This window comes from Sorex fumeus, unplaced genomic scaffold (genome assembly GCF_029834395.1).
Source record: "Sorex fumeus unplaced genomic scaffold, SorFum_2.1 ptg000098l, whole genome shotgun sequence".
In the NCBI taxonomy this organism is placed as follows: domain Eukaryota; kingdom Metazoa; phylum Chordata; class Mammalia; order Eulipotyphla; family Soricidae; genus Sorex; species Sorex fumeus.
This window is the reverse complement of record NW_026606155.1, coordinates 18667034-18679989: the sequence shown is the minus strand read 5'-3', so window position 1 is coordinate 18679989 and position 12956 is coordinate 18667034. Positions and strand designations below refer to the sequence as shown.

The following is a 12956-nucleotide window of genomic DNA, read 5'->3' as shown; positions in this document are numbered from 1 at the left end:
AAGGCATCAAGGAAAAAACAGTTAGAGCATTTGAATAGGCACTTCAGGTGATAGTCAAACACAGGAGAAGGTGTTCCTGCTTTGTTGGGCAAGAGGAAAATGCAAATTAAAACCACAAAAGATCATCTATAATTTTTATCTACAAATGGGGGTACAATTGAAGAGTCTAACCATCAATACTTAATGTTAGGAAGGATGTGTGTGGAAGGAGAACTCTCCAACACAACTGGGAGATGTATAAAATGTTAAAATGACTTTGGTTCAGTGCTAGTGTATCACCCAAAATCCTCATCCTGGAGAAATCCACATATCACAGCAAGGAAGCACCTCAGAATATCTATGTCACCTTTTTTAGTCACTAACAGAGTGGAAAACAATTCAATGCAATAAATATTGACTGTAGATAAATTGTGGTTAGGTCCTGAAATGAAATACTATACAGCAGTGACTTAGACATATACTCCAGGGCTTAAGAGTATATTGCAAAAAGAAAGTGAAGAACAAAGGCACACACACAAAGAATATCTATTTGCACAACTTCAAAAACACAAGCTTAAATTATATGGTTGGCTAATTGTTTTGGGGGGGCACACCCGGCTGTATTCAAGGCTTACTCCAGGCTCTGTACTCAAGGATCACACCCCTGGGAACCATATATGATATTGGGAATCAAACCCAGGTCCACCAAGCACAAAAACAAGCACCTTAATCCTTCTGCTATCTCCCCAAGCCAAATTTTCAAACCATGAGGAAAAAGGGTAAAAGGAGACGGTATGGCTGAGGAGGGGCTAAGGGGAGTTGCTTCTGAGGTAACAGAAATGTATTACAACTATTTTTTTTTTGGGGGGGGTACGTAGCCACACCTAGCTATACAGGTGTGCTATACAGGTATGTAGCCACACAGGGCCAGTAGTAAGCCCTGTGCGCAAGGATCTCTCCTGAGCAGTGCCTGAGTGTCAGGGCGAGAGTACAGCAGGTAGAGAACTTGCCTTACATGCAGCTGGCAGGGATTTGATCCCCAGCACCCCAACCGATCCGTCAAGCCTGCCAGGAGTGGTCCTGAGCCCAGAACCAGGAATAAGCCCTGACCTGGGCAGGTATGCCCCACACTCAAAAAAAAAAAAAAATTTTTTTTAGTGTATTTCAGCAGACTCAAACTCCTGAAATTATAAATTCCCAAGCCATTACTATTGTCTTTTTCTTTACTACTGCAGGAAATGCGAAGACATGAATAGCAGTGAGTAGTGGCGATGGTGACCCACGGTTTGAACTGAAGTGGTTCGTGTGTGAGTACGTGCACGGGAAGCTGGGGGCTGGGGGAGTGTACACACACACACACACACACACACATACACACACACACACACACAGAGTGAGGACTCAGCTCTAGGTCTAGGAAAAACAAGGGCTTTAATCTTGAAATCTTCATGCCTTCAAGGACAGCACACAAACAGCAGGGAAGTGGCTTCCTATCTAAAGGAACAGGAAAAGGGGGCCAGGAAATCACTCCAAAGGCAAGTTCAAACCCCCCAGTGTCCCCAGCACTGCTAGAGGGACCCCCTCCCCCACCCAGGGCCACACCCCAAGTAGCCCTGAGCACTTCCAGGTGTGGCTCAAAAACAAACAAATAAAAAAGTAAATAACAAATAAAATTAAAGGAAAAATAGAAGTAGGACTCAGACGGAAAGCTCTGACACAACCATGGTTCCAAGATTTTTAAGGTCGTCACTAAAAGCCGTTCCCAGGTTACTGTGTCCCATTTTCATCAAGTAGAGGTCGAGGCAACATTGCTGGTATAGAAAATAAATACTCCAAGCTGTGAACAGATTATTAACCATAGGGTGAGTCCGCTGCCAACACTTCTAAGGTCAGGAATGACCTCTGGGTCTGGAGCGATAATACAGCGGGCAGGGCATTTGCCTTGCACGCGGCCAACCTGGGTTCAATTCCCGGCATCCCGTATGGTCCCCCAAGCACTGCCAGGAGTAATTCCTAAGTGCAGAGCCAGGAGTAACCCCTGTGCATCGCTGAGTGTGAGTGACCCAAAACGCGAAAAAAGAATGACATCTGATTCTGAAATTCTGCTTTCAGTTTTGAGAAATTCTATCATGCTTCAGCTCTTTCTAGCAGTATCTTCCAACCCTCCCATACCAGGGACCCTGAACTATGGGGTGGTTGGGCACATCTGGACATATGTGGTATATCAAGGATTCAGCTCAGGACTGACACTGCCTTGGGCGCTTCCTAAGCCATGGAGCCATCCCCAGGCCCCTTGTCACTGAGGACCCAGGATCTCATGGAGGGGTAATGGGGCTGCCAACTCTAGGCCACACTCGCAGGGAAAACACTTAAGCCAAGGAGCCACTTTACTGCCCGTCGGCAGGTACCTTAGGAGGTAGCTGCCTTCTCTATGAAGGACATTACGAAAATAAGGACCTGGGAGTCTAGGAATTTTTTTTTCCTTAGCCTATACACAGTATTAGCACTGGCCAATGTCATAAAGTTTATCAGCAATACTAAACCACAGACTATCTGAGAATAATACCCCTCTGCCAGTGGGAATAATCTAGTAGTGAAGGGCAAACTAGAAATATGACTTAGCAAAAGCCTGATGGTCCAAACTAGATATGTAGTGCACTGCCAATCAGTTACTGTGTGCTATCTCTAACACGCTCTGCTGGATGGCCAGACTAGAGCACATCATTTTTCACACTGCCATAAACTCTATCATCACATTTTTACTATATTTTTTTTCAAGTTAATAAACATTTTTTTAAAAAATCAGTTTGCCATTTAATATCCCAAAAGTCTTCAATTCGGGTTTGGGATTCCTTAGGATACCTTAAAATACCCTGGTTCCTTTTCACTGGGGGGCACCTGGTGATGCACAGGGCTTACTTCTGGCTCGTCACTTCAGGGATCACTCCTGGCAGGGCTTGGAGTGACCACAGTGGCATGCTAGGATCGAATCCAGGCTAGTCACTGACAAGGCAAACACCCTCCTTACAGCACTCTCTCCCCAGCCCCTATGCTGGGCCTTTAAACATCTCGATTCTTGGCCCTGAGAGTCTGGCGTGCATGCCAGGCAGCCTTGCTGCACTGCTCAACACTGAACCTGCCGGCCTAGGGGTCAAAGTATCACCAGGCACGGCTTCCTGGGTCCTCTGAGCATGACTTGGTAGGTCTTAAAATAAAAAAATTCTTTTTCAGATCTTACATTAATTCTAGGAAAGAAAGTTACAAACTGCTGAATGCAAAGGAAGTTTAATCAGAAACTGCCCCCAGGGCCGAAGTGCAGGAGTGCACTTCCTGCATGGGGGAGTCCTGGGCTCCTTCCCAGCAGGATGCAGGATGCGGTGCCCTGAGTCCTGCTGGGAATGGCTCCTGAGCACCAGCGGGTGTGCTCCCTCTCAGAAAGAAGAGATGGATGCTGAAGGGGCAGAAATACAGTTGAGTGATAGGTTACTTAAGTGTCTTGCATGTGTGGGTTCAATTGCAGGCACAGGATAAATAAATAAGTAAACAAAAACAAATGGGCTGGGAGAAAATAGTGGGGATGGATCCCCATCACCACACGGCCTCCCGAGCACCGTTGGGTGCTCCCAAGGAGAGCCTGGTGGCCCCTGGCAATGCAGGGGCCACGCAGCACATGGTGGGGGGGGACTTTAGAATCACTGGGAATAGCCCCTCAGGCTTCTTGAGAGGCCAAAAACAACAGGGAAACAAAATAAAGACAACAAAGGAATGAAGCAGCCAAAAGACACAACAAAACAAAACAAAACAAAAAAATCTTGGTACAATAAAGCTGCACAGTTGCTCCAAAGGAAGAGACAAACAGTCCTCAGGAAACGTCTTACAATCTGAAAATGTCACCGTTGCCCAAGGATCAAGAGGTGAGGTGCCATAAAATTCTCCTCGATGACTCACTCTGCATAGTTACTTACCAGCGAGAAGTCCCTTGAGAAAATAAAAACTCTATGAGTGAACAAGAATGAATTACTGAAACGCACCGCATCATGGATCTAAAAACAAATCACACAAAAGATCCTCCAGAGGGGGCAGAGAGAATGCAGAAGGCGGGGTGCTTGCCTTGCATGCCTCTCCGGCACCCCAGGTGGTCTCCGGAACCTGCCAGGAGTGATTCCTGGGTGCAAAGGCAGGATAACCTCTGAGCACCATCAGATATGGCCCCAAAACAAAAAAATCGAGGATTCTACACAAGAAGACATTTCATGAAACGTTTCAGACAGAAAGGAGAGAGGTAGGTTTTGAGGGTGGGGAAGCAGGAGAAATGACCATTAGTGACTTCAGAGTTTCTTCTTCAGATGATATGAAACAGGCAGTTACACAACCATCAAAATGCGCCTTTTTTGGTGGGGAAGGGTTGGAGGGCTGCGCCTTACGCAGCTGGCCTACTCCTAGCTCTGGGTTCAAGGATCACTCTGCAGGACCATATGTAGTACAGGGGACCCCAAGGATCAGTGCAGGGCAAGCACCGCGATCCTTGTACTAACTCTCCGATTACAAAGTGCACATTTTTTTAATGGTGACCTTTAAAATATGAAAACCTTACATCTCCAAAGTCTCTCACAAAATAAAACAGATGACTGTTGTCCATCCCAGATTCCACACATGCCAGAAAACAGGGGAAAAGCACTGCTCCTTTAAATCTATGGGAACTCTGAAAGACAAATCACTCATAATGCTGTAGGTTAATATACCAAGCAACTATGCTACAGTAATTGTTTCTAAGTATACCAAATGGCAATTTTCACAAAATTCTTAATGAGTGACTTTTTAAAATCGGTTAAGAAGACAATCCTTCCAAAAGAGAGAAGAAAAGCAACCTGCCATAGAGGCAGACTTGGGGGTGGGGGGTGATGGGAGGGAACCTGAGGACACTGGTGCTGGGAAATGGACACTGATGGAGGGATGGGTGTTGGAGGTATACAACTGTATGACTGAAACCTAATCATAAACAGCTTTGTAAGGGTCTATCTTACAGTGATTAAGTAAAAAAAAAAAAAAAACCTAAATTATAAAAAAAAAAATCAGAATTTAAGTCAGAAAAAAAAAAAAGACAACCCTTTCAGGTCTGGGGAATTGCTCAATGTGCTGAGCATAGGCTGGGAGTAACCCCTGGGCCCCAGGAGGTTGGCATCCAATTCTACCAGTCACCAAAAAGAAATCAGCTAGGGCTGGAGCTATAGTATAGCGGGTAGGGCGTTTGCCTTGCACGTGGCCTACCCTGGGTTCGATTCCCAGCATCCCATATGGTCCCCCAAGCACTGCCAGGAATAATTCCTGAGTGCATGAGTCGGGAGTAACCTCTGAGCATTGCTGGGTGTGACCCAAAAAGAAAAAAAAAAAATCAGATAAACCCCAGATGGGGAAGACAAGATTCTCATCTAAAATGCCACTAAGAATGAAGAATTGAGCTGGAAAGAATTCCAAGAATTCCAAGCAACCTATATTAAAATAGAACAAACTCATGCAAATTCATTTTAGTAAATAGAATGATATGATGCAGAGCTGCAGAACTAAAGTAACAAAGTCAAAATGAACTCTCTCCTGCCACAGAATGAGGAAGAAGACAGGGTTCTAGCTTCGAGCACCACCAACTCAGCGAAATGAGGAAGCAGCCACACTGTGGCTGCAGTTGAAGATTCCCCAGAAAGCACTTTCCCTCACCTCTTTCCAGACGGACTCCTAAAAATTGCAAAGCCAGGGACCCGAGAAGAGAACAGCACGTAGGGTACTTGCCTGGCACGCGGCCAACAGGGGTTCTACCTCCCAGTTCCCTGAGCCCCCCAGGAGTGATCCCTGACCCAAGGGCCAGGAGTAAACCCCTCATGGCCTGGTGTGGCCAAAAATAAATAAAATAAAGCCTGCCTATCCTGTAGCAATAGCACAGGAGTTAAGTTTGCCTTGAGCAAGGCCAACCCAGGTTCAATTCCTGGCATTCCATATAGTCCCCCACAAGCACCGCCAGGAGTAATTTCTGAATGCAGAGGCAGAAGTAAGCTGAGCACCAGCAGGTACAAAAATTGTTTTAAAAAAGAAAAAAAAAGACGCTTTGCATTTGTCTGACCTAGGTTTGATTCTATGCACTGCATGGTCCCTTGAGCACTGCCTGGAGTGATCCCCCAAGTACTGCCAGGTGTGGAACCAACCCCACCTCCCCCCAAAATAATAATAAATAAATAAAATTTGCCTATCCCCTTCATTGTTATTTATCTAATGTAATATCAGAAAGCAAATATGAGGGGCCGGAGCAATAATATGGTGGGTATGGTACTTTTCTTGCATTCAGTCAACCAGGGTTTAATATCTAGCACTTCATATGGTCATTCAAGTCCCTCCAAGGAGTGATCCCTGAGCAGCGAGCTAAGAGTAAACTCGAGGCACTGCCAGGTGGCCCCAAAACAAAACAAACAAAAAAGCAAGCATCCATGAGGTCCTTGGAGCCCCACCAGGAGGGATTCTTCAGCACAGAGCTAGGAGTAAGCGCTGAACACCAATGGGTGTGGTCCAAGAAGAGGGAAAAAAAGTAAATATGATTTACCAGAAGACCAAATGACCCTTCTTTTTGCTTTGAAGGTTTATTTTTCACAAGAAATTAGCAGAAGTTAGCTCTTTTAATTACCAATGTTGTCTACTGTGAACATTCTTTTGAAATAATTTGAATAAATTCTACTCTAAACAAACTGCAGACGCAAAATACCCCCCATGTATTTCCTCCCATTACTTCCGCCAAGAATTATTTCCTGATTAACTCTAAATTACTCAGTTAATTTTTATGTTTGACATCTACATATAATCCAAGCACTGTTTACCTGTACAGTGCTTTGCAAAGACCCTGGGGCCTGAAGAGTTTATTTCTTAAACAAAATTATAAATTACTTAAGAATGAAATCTGTGCGCTCTTCTACAACAAACCTGAATTCTTTTACACAAAGTTAAGTATACATGCGAAGCCGCAATACTTAAAGAGTAAATTTACCCTCCGGAAACATTAAACAAGTTCCAGAGATAATGAACTCATTCACAGAGTCAATCAGACGCGGGTGGGGGGGGGGGGGGGGGGGGGGGGGGGGGGGAGGCAAGGGCACAGTTCCTCCAGACCCTCGCCACCGCCCTAACTTCACAGCGAAGCTTTCAGAACAGCGTCACATACCCACATTCCAGGTTCTCCCATGCATGCCCCATGCCTTTGTCCGCGCCATGCCCCTAGCCACAAATGTTCCTTCCACCAGCTGGTTACTAACCACCAGACCTCAGATGAGTACACAAGACTGGCAGGTGCTCCAGGTGAAAAAAAGGTGAAGGTCACCGGGTGAAAAGAGCTGAAAATCACTCTCTGTACCACAGTCACCACCCCCCACCTCTCCTCTGACATAGGCTGACACCCGAAGAGGGTCCTGTGAGATGAAGATTCCCTAGTTTGAACACGTGAGTACAAGTTAAAGCCCCCAGTGCTGGTGAGAGTACAGAGGTTAAGACTTGCATGAGGGGCCGGAGCAATATTACAGCAGGTAGGGTGGTTGCCTTGCATAACGTGGTCGAGCCGGGTCCAATCTTCGGCATCCCATATGGTCTCCCAAGCACTGCCAGGAGTAATTCCTGAGCGTAGAGCTAAGAGTAACCCCTGAGCATCACTGGGTGTGACCCAAAAAGTAAAAATTTAAAGAAAAAAAAAAAAAAAAGGACTTGCATGAAACCAACCCATTAGATCCGGGGCACTGCATATGGTTCCCCCAGATACCACCCAGGAGTGACCCCTGAGCACAGAGCAAGGAAATAACCGCTGCAAACCAGTGGTGTGGCCCAGCCTTCCCCCCCCCGCCCCCCCCCCCCACACACACCCCTCACTTCTGAATCCTTTCTCTAATCCAGCACATTCCCCAGACTGGAGGACAACCTCTCCATACGCCACATGCCAAGAACAACTTTGATTTTTTTTTAAATGTAAGGCATTTTCCAGCCTGCTTCTGTTTATTTTGAAAACAGATACTATATACAGGTGGCACAAAACTCTAGAGGAGCTAACCCAAAGAGTTCACAGTGAGCAATGAAGTGAACAAGGTCCTTCTCCCCAGAGACAAACATGAGTAGCTCTGAGTGCCTTTTCTAAACAGCAGTGTTTTCCAGCTGAAGACGTAGCTCCGTGGCTGAGCATCACCTTTCATGTGTGAGGTCCCAGGGTTCTTTTGTTTTTTTTCCAAAGCTTCACCACCCGCCCCGCCCCAAAAAATTGATTTGTGCTATAAACAGAACCACACAGCCACATTCTGATTTAAAGCTGGAGAGCCCAGCAAGCTACTGAGAGTATCTCACCCACATGGCAAAGCCTGGCAAGCTCCCTGTGACATATTCGATGTGCCAAACACAGTAACAAGTCTCACAATGGAGACATTACTGGGCCCGCTCAAGCAAATCGATGAACAACAGGAGGACAGTGCAGTGCTACAGTGCTTCCTGTGAAAGGATCTGTGCATCATTTTGGTGTGATAAGTCTATGAGCTTTGGGCTGGAGCGATAGCACAGCAGTAGGGTGTTTGCCTTGCGCACAGCCAGCCCGGCCGAGCTGGGTTCAATTCCTCCACCCCTCTCAGAGAGCCCGGCAAGCTACCAAGAGTATCTTGCCTATGTGGTAATGCCAAACACAATAACAACAAGTCTCAAAATGGAGACGTTACTGGGCCCGCTCGAGCAAATCGATGAACAGGAGTACAGTGACAGTAACAGTGTCTATGAGAAGGGGCACCATGAGTTAGGTGTGGGGGTCGCACCCATGGCTGTGCTGGGGGCTAGGGTCACCTCAGCACAGCACCAGGCCTGTGCCCTATCAGAGTCAGGCTCTCTAATCAGGCCCAAATGCTGAACTGTCAAGGACCCAATCTCCTCGGGAGACTAGACAAATGCGGGATCGCAGGATGCACACACTGGGGCATCTTGAACAGAGATGCACACACTGGGGCATCTTGATCACATTGGGCACCAGCACCTCAAACTCCAGTGCCAGCATCTTCAGACAGTGGTTTTAACCCTTGGCTATCCATGAACCTGCAACAGGCTGTGAACTGGCAACTGAAACCCACTGTTCTCAGGGGACCTGACGCAACTTGTGAAATGTAGCTTTCTCGTTCAGGAAACAAGCCAAGGTTCTCATGACATTAAATTTAAATACGTTCACAGCTCTTAACTTCTCCGTGATTTCAATCTCGTTTTCCATTTTCTTTGCAAAACGTTTTTGTGGAAGTACATCTGGGATGTTTTTTATTTTAATATAAACTCAAAGTCCTATAGAAAGCATTGAGTGTAAATATACCAAGATTTCTATAAAAGGCTTCCATTTATAAGCTCAAAAGCTCCGGAACAATTACCTTTTGCTCTTCTCTTTCTGTTGCATGGTGACATTTTTCAATTCTCCAATGCCTCAAGAAATCGCGGAGATACCCAAAGAGGGTGAGCACACCATATCCCACGTACGTGAGCACGGCGACCAGCATCGGAGTCTCTTCAAAGGCTTCATTAAATGGTCTTTTGTACAGTCCTCCGTTTTGCATAACATGATGGATCTAAAATGGAAGTTTAAAATATTCATTTTAATCATGGGAATAAAAAAAAGAAAAGTTCTACTTGGGGCTAGAGAGACAGCCCAAGAGGCTAAGTGCTTGGAAAGCAGGAGCCCTGAGTTTGATGCCCTGCCAGTGTGAGAGCCCCAAGCACAGAGCCAGCAGGAGTCCCCACATACCACCAGGTGTAGTCTGAAAACTAATAATAATGACATGGCGGGGGGGAAAGGGCTCAAAGACCTACGCTCATGGCTTCAAGTTGGAAGCCCCCTGTTGGATTCCCTGCAGCAGGTGTCCTGAGCAATGCAGTGACCCGTAAACCACAGGTGAAGTGTGTACTGTCCGCCCCCGTCCCCCTCCCCCAATATCACAGCCTGTGGCCCCCAAACGACACAAATCTGTATCCTCAGATATCTGCAGAGGTATGCCTTCAGGATTCTGTAAGAATTCTCTTTTAAAGTCCACCAAGAGTGAGACAAGAGTAGGGCGTTTGCCCTGCACAGAGCCAACCAGGATTCAATCCCTGGTATCCTATATGTCCCCCCAAGCACCACCAGGAAAAATCCCCGAGAGCAGAGCTAGGAGCACGATCCAAGAACGAAACAAAACTTTTGGTTTGGGGTGTGATCCAAAAACGAAACAAAACAAAAATAAAGTCCACTAAGATTTAAGCAGGAAACTTTTCTCAAGAGAAAAAATGTGTGTGTTCACAAGGGATCGCCCTGCCACAGAGGCGGGGTGGGATGAGAGGGATGGGGGTGGGAGGGATATTATCCATGGTGGTGGAAAATGGGCACTGGTGGAGGGATGGGTATTTGATCATTGTGTAATCTAAACCCAGGCACAAAAAATTGTAAATCTACAACTGTACCTCATGGTGTTTCACTAATAATAATAATTAAAAAAAAATTTTTTTAATGCTAATAAAAGATTAAGAAAGAAAAAAAAAAAGAGAAAAAATGTGGGAGTTCACATCCAAAAGAACAAAAGCAACCAGAGCTGGCATGGATGTGGGAAGAAAGGGATGCTCCTTCATTGTTGGTGGGAATGCCCACTGGTCCAGCCTTTTTGGAAAACAATGTGAACGTTTCTCAAAAACCTAGAAATTGAGCTCCCATTTGACCCAGCAATATCACTCCGGGGAATATGCCTTGGGGGCCCAAAAACACAACACAGAAACATCATCTGCACTCCTATGCTGATTGCAGCACTCTTCACCATAGGCAGAATCTGGAAACAACCGGAGTGCCAGAGAACAAATGAATGGAAAAAGAAACCATGGCACACCTACACAGTGGAACACGACATAGCTGTTAGGAAAAATGAAGTCATGAAATTGGATGGACATGGAGAACATGCTGAATGAAATGAGTCAGAAGGAGAGGGACAGATGTAGAACGACTACATCCACTTGTGGGATATAAAAATATATATACTAGAAGACTAATATCTATAGCAAGGAAAAATAGGGGCCAGAAGAATTGGTGAGTGGTTGGAACTAACCCCAAGTGTGTGAGGGGCTGAGGGTAGGTAAGATAGAGAAGAAACCAGTATGACAATAATAGCTGGGAATGATCACGCTGGACAAGATCTAAGGGTTAAAAGGAGGTAAAGGGAGAAGGAAAGGGAGAGGGAGGGGGAGTGGGAGAGGGAGATGGGTGGGGAGAGAGAGAGAGAGAGATAAAAAGCACCTGCCACAGAGGGAGGCTGGGGGGGGGGGGGTGCGGTGGAGGGCGATTGAAGGGAACCTGGGGACACTGGTGGTGGGAAATGTACACTGGTAGAGGAATAGATGTTGAAATACTGTGTGACTGAAATCCAATCATGAACAGTTTTGTAAGGGTCTATCTCACAGCGATTCAATAAAAAAAAAAGTTAAAAAAAAGAAAAAACGTGCAAGTTAGACATACACCAATAAACAGCAAACATAGAGAGAAAAGAGACTGCCTAAGAACACTGCCCCACACCAATTTCCACCATTATTTGAGTTTATTAAATAGATCGTGAAAGGTTTGGGTTGGGGAATGTATAATTCCCATGTTCTAAGAGAGAAAACAACAAATATAAATCAACAAAGGGAAAATATTCTAAAATATAAAAAAAAAAACCAAAACAGCTGAAATGATCAAAGACAAAAAAATGGGGGGGGGGCAAGAGCGATAATAAGTGGTTAGGGCATTTCCCATGCACACACTGGTTCTATCCCCAGCAGCACCCTTCGGGTCCCCTGAGCATGTCAGGAGTGACAGGTGTAGAGCCAAGAGTATTCTCTGAGAACTGCCGAGTGTGGCCCCCAAATAAAACAAAAAATAATAATAATAATAATTTTCAAATAAGGCCCACTGCTTAAAACCAGTATTCGATTTCTTTTTTTTTTTTTTTTTTTTAATGACCTGCTGGCACTGAGACACAACCTGTGAGAAGACTGCTTTTAGCACTCCCGAGTTTCTACCTAAGGAGTCAGGAATGCTGTAGGTGGATCTCTGGAGATAACTGCCGAGAAGTGAGCGTACCCAAGCCAGCAGGCCACGTGGCTCACTCTCTAGGAAGGAGGAAATGAAGCTGATTCTATCATAGTCTCCCTTAAAATTAAGTGCATTTGGGGGCCTTTAGAGTCAACTAAGAGATGGCTTTCTGAATGTGGTCTCCATTTAGAACCCAGGTCTCTCGGATCACACAAGGTCAGAATAAATTCTGTACATGTTTACTTAACCCCCCCCCCCCCGTTTTTTTTACAGTGCCAGTAACTGAAGCCAGGATCTCACACATGTAAGGCAGATGCTCTATCACTGAGATAGCCCATAAGAAAATTGTGCTTCAAGGGCTGGAGCGAGAGCACAGAGAGTAGGGTGTTTGCCTTGCACGCGGCCGACCCAGGTTTAATTCCCAGCACCCCATATAATCCCCTGAGCAACGCCAGGGGTAATTCCTGAGTGCAAAGCCAGGAGTAACCCCTGTGCATCGCCGGGTGGGACCCAAAAAGATTAAAAAAAAAAAAAGAAAGAAAGAAAAAAAATTGAGCTTCAAGTAATGGTAATAAAACTGCATCTTTCATGCAATTAAAACAGCATTGTCATCAGATACATATTCCACAGAAGAAATAGGTTTGGTGTTTTGTTTGGAGGCCACACCTGGTGGTGCTCAGACCAGGCCTTTGAGCACAGGGATCACTCCTGGAGGCCTCAGGGGATCGTTCAGGAGGCTGCGTGTGTGCAAGGCAAGTGTCCAGTGGCTGCACTCTCACTCGGGTCCGAGTACCAGGTATGCTTTGCTCATCAGTACACATCCAGCCTGGGAGAGTAGCCAGTGACTGACCGAGTCCTCGGCACTCAGCAGTGTCTTCTCTTACTGTTATTACAACAGAAAATAGAGCCTTGG

The 12956-nt window shown here is 45.8% G+C and overlaps 1 protein-coding gene across 1 annotated transcript in view; it reads right to left on the bottom strand.

Annotated features, from left to right (window-relative positions):
* SPTLC2 (serine palmitoyltransferase long chain base subunit 2) overlaps positions 1-12956 on the bottom strand; it is a 93561-nt gene that overhangs the window by 49460 nt on the left and 31145 nt on the right. Inside the window, exon 2 of the mRNA XM_056134177.1 lies at positions 9387-9581. Coding sequence (XP_055990152.1) covers positions 9387-9581 — 195 coding nt within the window. The remainder of the gene's footprint in view (positions 1-9386; positions 9582-12956) is intronic.